We start from the raw sequence: 12,288 nt of genomic DNA on the forward strand, positions 1-12,288 counted from the left end.
GAGCAGACCTTTAATAAAAACCCTACCATAAAGCAAACTGCAACAGCCTCTATGTTTGCTGTAAGCAGCAAAGGCAAAAATGTGGTTGCCCACAAGGATAGCAACTCCTCCATGAGCAGAGCCATCACCAATTGTATTTTATAAAAAATAGTTATGCTACACATGGTAGGGTTATCATTAGATAAGTCTTCTGTAAGCAAAACCAGGCTAGTTCGCCCTTTTGCAGGAGTGCTCGATGTCTTCTTACATTTCGCCAGAACCCATGATAGGAATTTGGCCATTACTTGGGCTTGGTGGATTCATTGATCAGCTTTCAAATTGCTGAGTACTTGTTTTTCTTAGTCTTGGATTTTTCTTTTTTTGGGAAGTATGGATGTCCTGTGTCCATTTCTTCACCCACAAAGAGTTCAAAGACCGACTTGTAAGGTACTTCCTTGTCTTCAAACAGGCCTATGGGGCTGGGAAATTCCATACTATAATAATTAATGATAAACACCAGCCAAGAAATTAAACTGAAAATTTAATATAAAATAAAATAAAATAATATACAGTGAAATGTAAATAAAATAAAATACAATAAAGATTAAAATATAGTTACAATATAGTTAAAATATAGTTAAAAGCAGTAAAGTTATCTAAAATAAACTGGGTTAAAAGCGATAAAACAATGAAACCTGGAGCTTTCGGAGAGTGCCGTCTCCTTCTTCAGCAGCATACTACTAGTGCTAAGACACATCCTTAAGTAGCAGGTCCATGGCACTCATGCACGTAGTCATCAGACACATGATCTACATTCTCCATGCGCGTATCGGAAACGGAAGTGGCTCGGGAGCGTGTCAAACAGAACCGGTCATCCCTTCTGAGGACAACTGCTTCAAACGGGGGGGGGGGGGGGGTAAACGGGCCCCCCTGTCCCTATTAATAGTATTGTGACTGGATGAACCAATTCGCAAGCTCTTGAGCCACTTGCGTTCCCAAAATCCATGGGCGCGGTCAGTAATGACCGCATCTTCAGGGGAGATCCGGTGCTGCTTTTCCCATAAATGCTCTGCCACAGCAGACCTCACATAGTTAGCAGTCTTGATAGCGGTCGTGTGTTCCCCCAGACGGTCCTTTAAACGTCGCCCCGTTTCCCCCACATAACACTCCTCACAATCCGGGCACTTAAATCTCGTAGACCACATTGCTAGTATGGTCCTGGGCTACGGGATCTTTAACTTGAGATATCACTGTGTGCAACCTCTGACCCGGAAGTTGCACACAGCGGGTCTGGCACTCCCGCAGTGCCCATACAATGCGTTCTGAAAGGCCCGGATAGTAAGGAATGTATGCAGTAACCACAGGGGCAGGCGACTCCCTACGATTGGACTCAGCCCTATAAATATATTTGTCCAAGACCCTCTGGGGGTATCCACATTTCCTGAGGTCTGCTGTGACTTTGCAAATTTCCATTTCCTTTTCTTCAGGGGTACTACAGTGGGTCCCCACCCTATTCAACAATGCCCTGGCTACACTGTTCTTATGATGATAAGCCTGTGCTGAGCTGTAATGAACAAATTGGCCAAGGCACATAGGCTTTCTATAGATCGTTGTTTTTAATCTAGATTACGTCTCTGCTAACCAAGACGTCCAGAAACAGGAGGGACCCAGCTTCTTCCAACTCCGAGGTAAATTGTATAAATGTGGAGAAGCTGTTGAGTAAATTGAGCACTTCATCTTCCTTTCCCTTTTTTAAAATGGTGAACGTATCGTCTACATATCTCCTCCACTCGCGCATGGGGAAATCCAACTGATGAAAAACCCTAGTTTCCAGTTCCTCCATTGCCAAATTGGCCACGATGGCACTGATGGGTTCCCCCATCAGTGCCATCGTGGAAGTAGTGCTTGCGAGGCAAAATTCGACGCCTTTACATGATATATCACTTGAGATATCACTGTGTGCAACCTCTGACCCGGAAGTTGCACACAGCGGGTCTGGCACTCCCGCAGTGCCCATACAATGCGTTCTGAAAGGCCCGGATAGTAAGGAATATATGCAGTAACTTAGTGAAGATCTAGCACTAAAGCAGTCATCCCGTTCCAAGGCCAATCTTACACAATGCACTCCGTGTTCAATGGGGATACATGTGAACACAGATACCACGTCAAACGCAATCATAAGTTCATCTTCACCTATAGATTGGCTTCTTATAAAGTTCACAAATTCCTTGCTTAGAAACAACTTAGAAAAGATGAGGATATCATAATGTTACCTGCCGACAAAGGCAGATCCACAGTGGTACTGTATAAGGATGATTATTGTGCAAAAGCTCTGGATCTTTTACAGGATAGCAACATATATAAAGTTACCCATCGAAATCCGTTAGCTGGTTTGGAGAGACAAGTCAACAACATCATACAGGGATGGCATAAGGCTGGTAAAATAACTAAAGAAGTTTATTGGTCTCTTCATGCCTCAGGTTGTCGATTACCCTGGTTCTATGGCCTCCCAAAGACGCACAAGGTGGGCATTCCGTTGAGACCTATAGTATCATTCGTGGGTAGTCCCACTTATGCCTTATCTGGAATTTTAGCTGGAGTCATTTCTCCTATAGTGGGACGCTCCAGTTTAGTAATCAGGAATAGCAAGGAATTTGTGAACTTTATAAGAAGCCAATCTATAGGTGAAGATGAACTTATGATTTCGTTTGACGTGGTATCTTTGTTCACATGTATCCCCATTGAACATGGGGTGCATTGTGTATGATTGGCCTTGGAACGGGATGACTGCTTTAGTGCTAGATCTTCACTAAGCATTGATGATATTTGTAAAGGCGTTGAATTTTGCCTCGCAAGCACTACCACGGTTTTTCAAAAAGTTATGTATAAGCAGGTCCATGGCACGGCCATGGGTTCCCACATCAGTGCCATCGTGGCCAATTTGGCAATGGAGGAACTGGAAACTATGGTTTTTCATCAGTTGGATTTCCCCATGTGCGAGTAGAGGAGATATGTGGACGATACGTTCACCATTTTAAAAAAGGGAAAGGAAGATGAGGTGCTCAATTTACTCAACAGCTTCTCCACATTTATACAATTTACCTCGGAGTTGGAAGAAGCTGGGTCCCTCCCGTTTCTGGACGTCTTGGTTAGCAGAGATGGGTCTAGATTAAAAACAACGATCTATAGAAAGCCTATGTGCCGTGGCCAATTTGTTCATTACAGCTCAGCACAGGCTTATCATCATAAGAACAGTGTAGCCAGGGCATTGTTGAATAGGGTGGGGACCCACTGTAAGTACCCCTGAAGAAAAGGAAATGGAAATTTGCAGTGTCACGGCAGACCTCAGGAAATGTGGATACCCCCAGAGGGTCTTGGACAAATATATTTATAGGGCTGAGTCCAATCGTAAGGAGTTGCCTGCTCCTGTGGCTACTGCATACATTCCTTACTATCCGGGCCTTTCAGAACGCATTGTACGGGCACTGCGGGAGTGCCACACCCGCTGTGTGCAACTTCCGGGTTGGAGGTTGCACACAGTGATATCTCAAGTTAAAGATCCCGTAGCCCAGGACCATACTAGCAATGTGGTCTACGAGATTAAGTGCCCGGATTGTGAGGAGTGTTATATGGGGGAAACGGGGCGACGTTTAAAGGACTGTCTGGGGGAACACATGACTGCTATCAAGACTGCTAACTATGTGAGGTCTGCTGTGGCAGAGCATTTCTGGGAAAAGCACCGGATCTCCCCTGAAGCGTTCCCAAAATCGCCCATGGATTTTGGGAACGCAAGTGGCTCGAGAGCTTGTGAATCGGTTCGTCCAGTCACAATACTATTAATAGGGACAGGGGAACCCGTTTACACCCCCCTGTCTGAGGCAGTTGTCCTCAGAAGGGATGACCGGTTCTGTTTGACACGCTCCCGAGCCACTTCCGTTTCCGATACGCGCATGGAGAATGTAGATCATGTGTCTGATGACTACGTGCATGAGTGCCATGGACCTGCTACTTAAGGATGTGTCTTAGCACTAGTAGTATGCTGCTGAAGGAGACGGCAGTCTCCGAAAGCAACAGGTTTCATTGTTTTATCGCTTTTAACCCAGTTTATTTTAGATAACTTTACTGCTTTTAACTATATATTTTAACTATATTGTAACTATATTTTAATCTTTATTGTATTTTATTTTATTTACATTTCACTGTATATTATTTTATTTTATTTTATTTTATATTAAATTTTCAGTTTAATTTCTTGGCTGGTGTTTATCATTAATTATTATAGTATAGGTACCTCCTTGGTTTTGACATCCATTTTTTTCTTGTATTGCAATCGAGGGTTGAGTTTTCTGTTGTTACTTTTGTGCTCAATTTTGGTAATGCTGGAGCAGAAGGAGGTACTGATATCTGAGTGGCAGCTGACTGAGTTTTCTGAGTTGAGTAAATAGCAAGCAATGGAGAGCAAGAAATAGTAATTTCCGTTTGAGTCCTGACAGAACATTTCTTGACAACCTTTTCAGCGTATGTTGCCTTATTGCTTTTTACTGGTTTAAATGCTTTTCTGCCCTCCTAGTATGAGATGTTCAGCTCTGCCTTTAGTCATTGTATTTCCTTTTCTTCTTTCCACCTCTGGCATGCTTGAGAGTATGCAGGGTATTCTCCTTACCATTGTAGTGCATGTGGGTTTTGCAGCTTAACATATGTAATTTCATGGTCCTTTTGCACACAAAGTGGATACAAGGGCATCACGGCAAGCCATTTGCAAATGTCCATATTTCTGGCACTTAAAGTGCCTTAATAGGTATGGGTCATAGGGACATACTGTGCAGTTCAGGAAAACATTAGGAAATATTGGCATATTAAAGTAAGGATGAAATTTCTAGTCGGGACTAGATTCCCATCCCCACATATGAACATTTTCTTTGCAACTGCCACTATTGGTTTTTTAGTTGTGAACAGATTTCCTTCTCAAAATGGGACCTTCTGAGAAGGTCCCATTTTGAGATTAAACCTCAGGATGAGTTTAGTGTCTTGTATGCTGTTACTACAATTGGTATTCCCCAAATAGATGTTGCTCGGAGTTGTTCAGAGTTTCTATCAGTTTTAGTCCCAACAAGGATGTCACCAGAATGAAGTTGTTTCAGCAATTTTGGTGAGCCCTTCCAAACCCTTCTAGATGAAGAAGGGCGATATTTTTCCTATGGGCTTTTCATTGGTGGAATGAACAATCATGTATCAAGGTGCTGGACATGATGCATCTTCGGTTCTGGGTTGTTTTGCTGAGGTAGCATTTTCTGATACATTGTTATAATTTTCTGGTAGGTACTGTATTGGGTCCTAAAAGAAAAATTTAGAGAATCAGGATTCACAGTGATTTTTAATTTTGTTCAGCACTTAGGATCCCTACCCACCACAGAGCCCAAATGGGATGCCCACTACGCATCAAGCAATAAATGCAATAAGAAGTAAGATGCCAAGGCTATCCAGACAATATACCTGCACTGCTGCCAGCCTGAATCCTGTCCCTTGGACCACGAGGATAAGGGGAATGGCACTGACATGGTTGGCAAACCCACTAGTCGATTGATCCTGGCCAAACCATCCAGAACTACTTGTCATGTTTAAGCAGGGTCCAAAGTGGTGAGTTGAAGCTGGGCCCCTCAATCACCAAGATCCCCATCTGAGTTTCCACAGATCACAGTGCAGAACAAACATGCCAGATTCCTATGATGTTGTGTTAGTTTGGAATCTAGGCTGTGGGTGTTGAATCCCAGTGGTGTTAATCTGGAAACCACTCAGCAGCACAAGTGAGAGGTCCCCTTACCACGTACAAGTGACCACGTTGAGAGTTTTTGCTTTGAAAAGACTTGTTTAGTTGCAGATGGTCCAAAAATTGGACAATAAAGTTTAATGCCCCTAAATTAAGTTTAGCATTTGGAGATCAACTGCTGGAGTAATACATAAGCTAGGGAGAAGAGGAGCTAATAATTGTTTAAAACAAAAGAGATTTAGGTGTTACAATTCAACTTGACATTAAATTTTCCATGCAGATTAAATAGCCTGCTAGGAAGGAACATAGGGTTATGTCTATAATTTATAGGACCTCAGCTAGTAAGGAGAAGAATGTCATTATCCCACTATACAATGATAATGATTAAGCCACATTTGGAATATTGTATTCAGGTCTGGAGACTGCAGCTAAAAAAAGATAGAACTGTTGGAGATGGCTTGGAGAAGGGTGACCATATTAGTGATGAATGCAAAATGATGCACATACTAAGAGTGGCTTAAGAGGTGCAAGTTTCAAATTTTGACAAGATATCTAAAGAGAGATCTGATTGAAGTTTATAGGGTGCTGAAGAGGTTGAGTGAATTAAACGAGGAAAGTCTATTCTCCATCACAGCTGACACAAGAACCAAGGGATACAAATATAAAATCTCAGGGATTAACAGAATACTGGATCTCATGAAGTTCGCTTACAGGCCATGGGTTTTCAAATACTGGATTACACTGACTCCCAAGGATATGGCAGAGGCAATTAGTCTGGCTAAATTCAAAGCAGAATTAGATTGTTATCTTTTGGGAATGGGAATAGTTTTTTGTTTTATTATTTTATATTATTACTTTTATTTATTTATTTTTTTTAGCTGATACAGAAAAAGTCCAATTACTTGCATCATTTGATCTTACTAATACAGTCCATTCCGGTTATTTGGGACACATCGGGACTAGTGCATTTTGGCCCGATTAAGCGGCTGCCCCAATTATCCGAAGTTTCACATAAATAGTTAAAATTACAATGTACCCCCCCCCCCCTTTACAATTGGTTCACTGTACAATCAAATCACGTTACGATGGAGTCACCATAGTAAAGTACCATTCACTATACGATGTGCAGATCATTGTGATCACGTTTGTGAATTAAATTTTAATTCTATTAAATAGCGATTCTAATTAGCGAAAATAGGAGGAATATTATCCACAGGCTATAAGAGCAAAGATATATTAAGCACAAATTTACCCTTTATTACCTTACCAATTAAAAAATCAAATGATACATGAAAATCGGAAGAATATACGTGATAATCGGAATAATTAATACGTACTGTAATATGTACATACGAACTAGTTGACATTTCTGTTTACTGACATTTGTGGGTGGGGGTTAAAATTTAAAACAGTAAAAAGATAAGCAATCAATAACAAAGAACACAGCACACACAAATTGCAAGTAACACAATACGCACAAGTGAAAACGGAGTAACGAGTTACAAAGCTTTAAAAATAGGAATGAAGAGAAGAGAAGATCTGAAAATTAATTTTTTTATATGATTGAAGATTTCATGGAAGTGTAAACACATTTCACCATAATAACCCACAGAATTCCAGCTGTTGGCATTATTGCAAATTCAGTAAGATCGAGTTTACTGTCCATTTCTAACAGATTTCACTAACAGAAAAGCCCAATAAACAGGTGACTGCTAATTGTTTTTATTGTTTTATGGTTGTGACCTCCAGAATTTCGACCGAAGACAATCATCGGAGACAATCGTAGGGGAATCTCCAGTGCTACGGTCTCCTGCCCAGATTAAACGGCATGCTGTCCCAATTAAGCGAAGTAAACCCTGGCTATTTTCTCAATTGGTTTCTGTTTTTTAAGATTTGCCCCAAATAAACGGCTGCCCCGATTAACTGGTGGCCCAAATAACCGGAATCCACTGTACTTTAAATGAGATGGACTATCTCCTGAAAAATCAGATCTCATTAATAATAGCAGTAATATCTAAATCGAAGCCTGCCTAGGAATCTTGTGAAATAATGTCACGAAAGGTAAATGAAAGAAATTACATGTTAAAAACCCAAAAATGTCTGTAGCGAATGTGCCACTTATTTTAAAGAGGTACACAATCTTAAGGCTATTAGCTTAAGAATTTATCGAAAACAATAATAAATTTGAAGAAGGGAAATATAATATCTGTCTAATATAAATATAGTACATATAAGAAAAAATGAAGAGACAGGAAGAAATAGTAGGAATTTGACTGTTGATACTCCAACTCCTCAGGGAAAGCTACAAGAAACAAAAGCAGATGAAGGAAGAACACTGTTTCTATAACCCCTTTTTCCCACAAGGCAAATGGGAGGATCTTGCCCCTGTCAGTCCATTTTCTGGGGTTGAGGGGTTATCAACACAATGCATTCTTCCTTTTCCTGTTGTAGTGCCATTGTAGCTTTTCCTGAGGAAGTGAAAAATCATAGTCAAATCGGATAAGTTTCTCACACATATCTCCATTTTCTCTTTACAAGTTGTGCATAACTTCAATATTTGTATTACACAAATTTATTCTGTGTTTCATAATTATGCAAGTATGTTCATGTCACCCATCTCAACAGGCACTTTTGGGTATCCCAATTCATTTTTTTTTTCCAGCTTTTCTTCAATACATCATTATTTCAGTGAATTCATAGGTAGATTCTGATTTATTTTCACCTGTCAGTGCTATTCTTCACAAACTTCACATTTTTAGAATGCTGAGGTGGTCTAATAACATTAGACTATCGAGTGGCACATTATCCTATAGGCAAAAAAGACATCTGCCTAGGGCCCTGGTTGGGGGGGTGGGGAGAGGCAAAATCAGTTTCAAAAACTCATTGATGTTTTTTACTAATATTTTTAAGTGATTTTTATTGGAAACTGAACTTTCTGCCTGCCAAGGTCAAATAACTTTACTTGAAGGTTAATTTGAAAATTACGTTTTTTTCGAAAATGGTTTTACTGATTTTGATGAAATTTTATATTTAGTTCTTCCTGAGATAGTTGAGTTAATTGAAAAAAATAGACTGTCTTGTATATAACCGGTGCCATAAAAGGCAAAGGTTACATAAAAGTCAGTACAGTAGCAGTGAAAAGGTAGTCACGATCTTATCAAACAGTCATGAATGAATGTCCAAGCAGAATAATTCAACAGTTTTTAATTTTAATGAGTGTAAGAAACCTAAATGATTTTGGTTTTTCTAGGAGCATTAGCAACTAAGGCCATATTGCTCTGGGGATATGCAGTGTTCATTCCCTGACCTTTCCACATCCTCCATATTTGGTGGCTCACGGGCTTGAACCCCGGTCTAATCAAGAAGCGTGTGCTACGCACTGCCGCTCCTGCCCACCTGGCTATGGAGGGACCTGTTCTTCTGTCACCCAATATTTAATGTTGATTCCCCCCCCCCCCAAATTCCATTTAATTTTGCCTTGGGCCCCGTTAAGGTATAATGCGCCACTGAGATCATCTAAGCATTCATTTTGAGTTTTTCCCACTTACACTGTTTCTTAATTTCATTAGCCATTATACCTTAATTCTGTTTTGTTTTCTATATAATTTTTTTTGAATACTATGATCAAGTCACATAAGTACACTCTCACCACACTACCTGGAAAAACTTCTGATTGAAAATAAATGCAACTCCACTGATTTCTGGTACTCTTGCTTCTTGCAATGTATGCCGATTAATAAAATTGGCAGTTACGGCAATGGCTAATTTCCCTCTGAATTCTTTTCTGTTGAAACCTACATATAAATCATATATTTTATGAACTATATAACAAATTCAAGAGATACAGTTTATTGATGCTTTACTCTAGAAAGTTTATGATCACATGTATTAATTGAAGAAATTATGATAGAAAATGTCACAGAAAGTCAACAGTTTAGCATCAAACCTGAAGCTGTTCTAACCTGAGATAGAAGTAATTTGAATTAACAATATTGTGGTCATTACTAATTTAAAATGGTTAATATCTTATTTGCTCACTTCTTGTTATGTTCCATTCTGTTCATTCATTTTGATCGTATACTCTGTAAAGTGAACCCACCTCCCTTCCCTTTTGATGAAATGACAATGACAGCTTAACTAGTTGCAAAATATATGATGTTGGAAATATTTTAAATATCACGTATTTTTTATGATTTCTGCAAATTTTATTTATTTGCAGAAATCATAAAATCGTGCCACATTTTCTTTATTTCATATGGACTTTAAAGCTGTACTTAGCAATGCCCATGTTTAATGCAAAAAAACACCAATCGAATATTCAGTATATACTTTCCACTTCTGTCTTGGATAGTGTGATTTATTCTTTTGTAAATAGCTGATCTGCTTAATTACTTTCTGTTAAAAGTATTTTTGGAAACATGAAGCTTCTCAAAGATTATATTCTGTTCTATGACTATTGTTTTCTCTAAATATCAGTTAGATACTATTGCAGAAGAAAAAAATAATAATAATAATAAAGAAAACAGAAAAGAAAAATAAATCTTTCAATTTCACGAGAAGAAAAAGTATTATTTATTTTTGATTCAAAGTGTTCTTTGTGATTTAATGCTTTGTAATTTATTCATCAAACTGTACCTTATCAGATGATACCTTACAAACACTTGCATTAGCAATAATCATGAAAGCATTCAATTTGTATTATGAAACTGTGATAGCCTGACATCTTTCTGGGGAGGAGAACTATGTGTGCATGTATATATGAATGTAATACACACATAAGGCAGCCAATTGTCCCAAATTAAGCAAGACAGACCTGGATTTTGATAGTTTGTCCCACATATTCAGAGAATTTTCGTGCATCAACCATACAATCGGCCTTATGTATAAGCTCGGGAAATGAAAGAGGTGGAATTTGCAGAATCTCAAGAAATGTCGGTAATGAACACTTTTTTCGAGAAAAGGCTAAACAGAAAGTGAACAATGGAAGAGCCCAAATGGATTAACACCTAACGAAATTGACTTCATCCTTACTAACAGAACAATGTGAACAATGCTACTGTCCTGAACAGGGTAAATATTGGAAGTGATCAGAGAATGGTAAGATGCACATTTGAGATAGATGTAAGAAAAGAAAGGAATAAACTGACTCGAGTAAATAATACAAAGCTCTTTGAGATAACAGAAGAGTAGAAAAAGCAGTGTATACCAGAATTTAGGTACAAGGTTGAACTTCTGAAGACCTTTCAGGAACAAGATATCGACGAGGAATACAACTTTCTGAAAGTGATAAAGCCCACGAAACGTAGAGGTAAAAAGAAATCCAAAGAAGAAAAAATTTGTAAAGAAACACTTGTCATGATGAACCGAAGATAACAATTGAAGATAAATACTGACAGGAAAAAATTCAGTATACTGAGTTATGCAAAGCCATTAGAAAGAGACTCAGAGAGGACATAATATTTAACACAAGAATAGTAGAACCATTAAGGGGAAACAAAGGACTTAAATCAGCAGTCATGAGCAGAAATACAGAAAGACAAATGATACTGATCCTGAAGAATAGTGATGGTGTACTTATAAATAGCAGAGAAGGCATAATTTAAATAGCAGAGAGGGCATAATTCAAATAGCAGAAGACTACTATAAAGTATTAGATAAGGAGCAAGGGAATGATGCCAGAAGATGGATCACAAATTATCAACACAAAAAATGAAGAATCAAAAAATCCCAGGTGAAGATGAAGTTACTGTTGAGTTGTTAAAATTAAAGTTGTAGAGACACAACACAGCAACTGGGAAGACTCTTCACAAAATACATTAGGAAAGGAGTGATACCTAAGTAGTGGAATAATGCAATTATAATTTTGTTGCATAAAGAAGGATATAAATCATAAACTGAAAATTATAGACCAATTAGCTTCTTGCCTCACATCTACAAGTTCTTCACAAGGGTCATTACTAACAGATTAGAAAGAATACTTGATGGAAATCAACCAAAAGAGCAAGCTGTCTTTAGGACAGGATTCTCCACTGTGGATCACCTTCATGTAATATCACAGCTAATGGAGAAAGCAAATGAATACAAAATGCCATTATGCCTGGCATTTGTGGATTATGAAAAGGCATTTGACTCCATACAGCATAAGGTAATGTTTTGGGCACTGGAAAGACAAGGCATAGACATCCCATTCATTTATGATTTTGAAGAGGATATATGAGAATGCTAACTCCTTTATTAGACTAGACAAAGACAGTAGCAAATTTAAAATTGAGAAAGCAGTTTGACAACGAGACAGCATTAGCAAAGGTACATGATGCAAGAAAGCAAGCTCATATAGCATCAAAAAAAAAAAAAAACCCATATTTCACTCATCCACTTGCTCCAAATGTTTGTCAAGCTCTGCCTTGAATCTATTTAAGCTATCAACTTCTACAACGACAGATGCACCTGCTGGCTAAAGGCAAACTTCCGCACATCTATCCTACAACCGTCTTTCCTCAATTTGAATTTATGCCCTCTTAGGTGATTCTGATCAAGAGGAA

At 38.7% G+C, this 12,288-nt stretch overlaps 1 protein-coding gene across 1 annotated transcript in view; it reads right to left on the reverse strand.

Moving 5' to 3' along the window:
* The window catches only part of Mical (Molecule interacting with CasL), a 624,164-nt gene that overhangs the window by 434,837 nt on the left and 177,039 nt on the right, over positions 1-12,288 (reverse strand). The window contains exon 6 of the mRNA XM_090389022.1: positions 9,404-9,540. Within this exon, the coding sequence (XP_090245148.1) occupies positions 9,404-9,540 (137 nt within the window). The remainder of the gene's footprint in view (positions 1-9,403; positions 9,541-12,288) is intronic.

Source organism: Mastigoproctus giganteus, chromosome 14 (genome assembly GCF_048544385.1).
Source record: "Mastigoproctus giganteus isolate SK-2022 chromosome 14, ASM4854438v1, whole genome shotgun sequence".
Lineage (NCBI taxonomy): Eukaryota > Metazoa > Arthropoda > Arachnida > Uropygi > Thelyphonidae > Mastigoproctus > Mastigoproctus giganteus.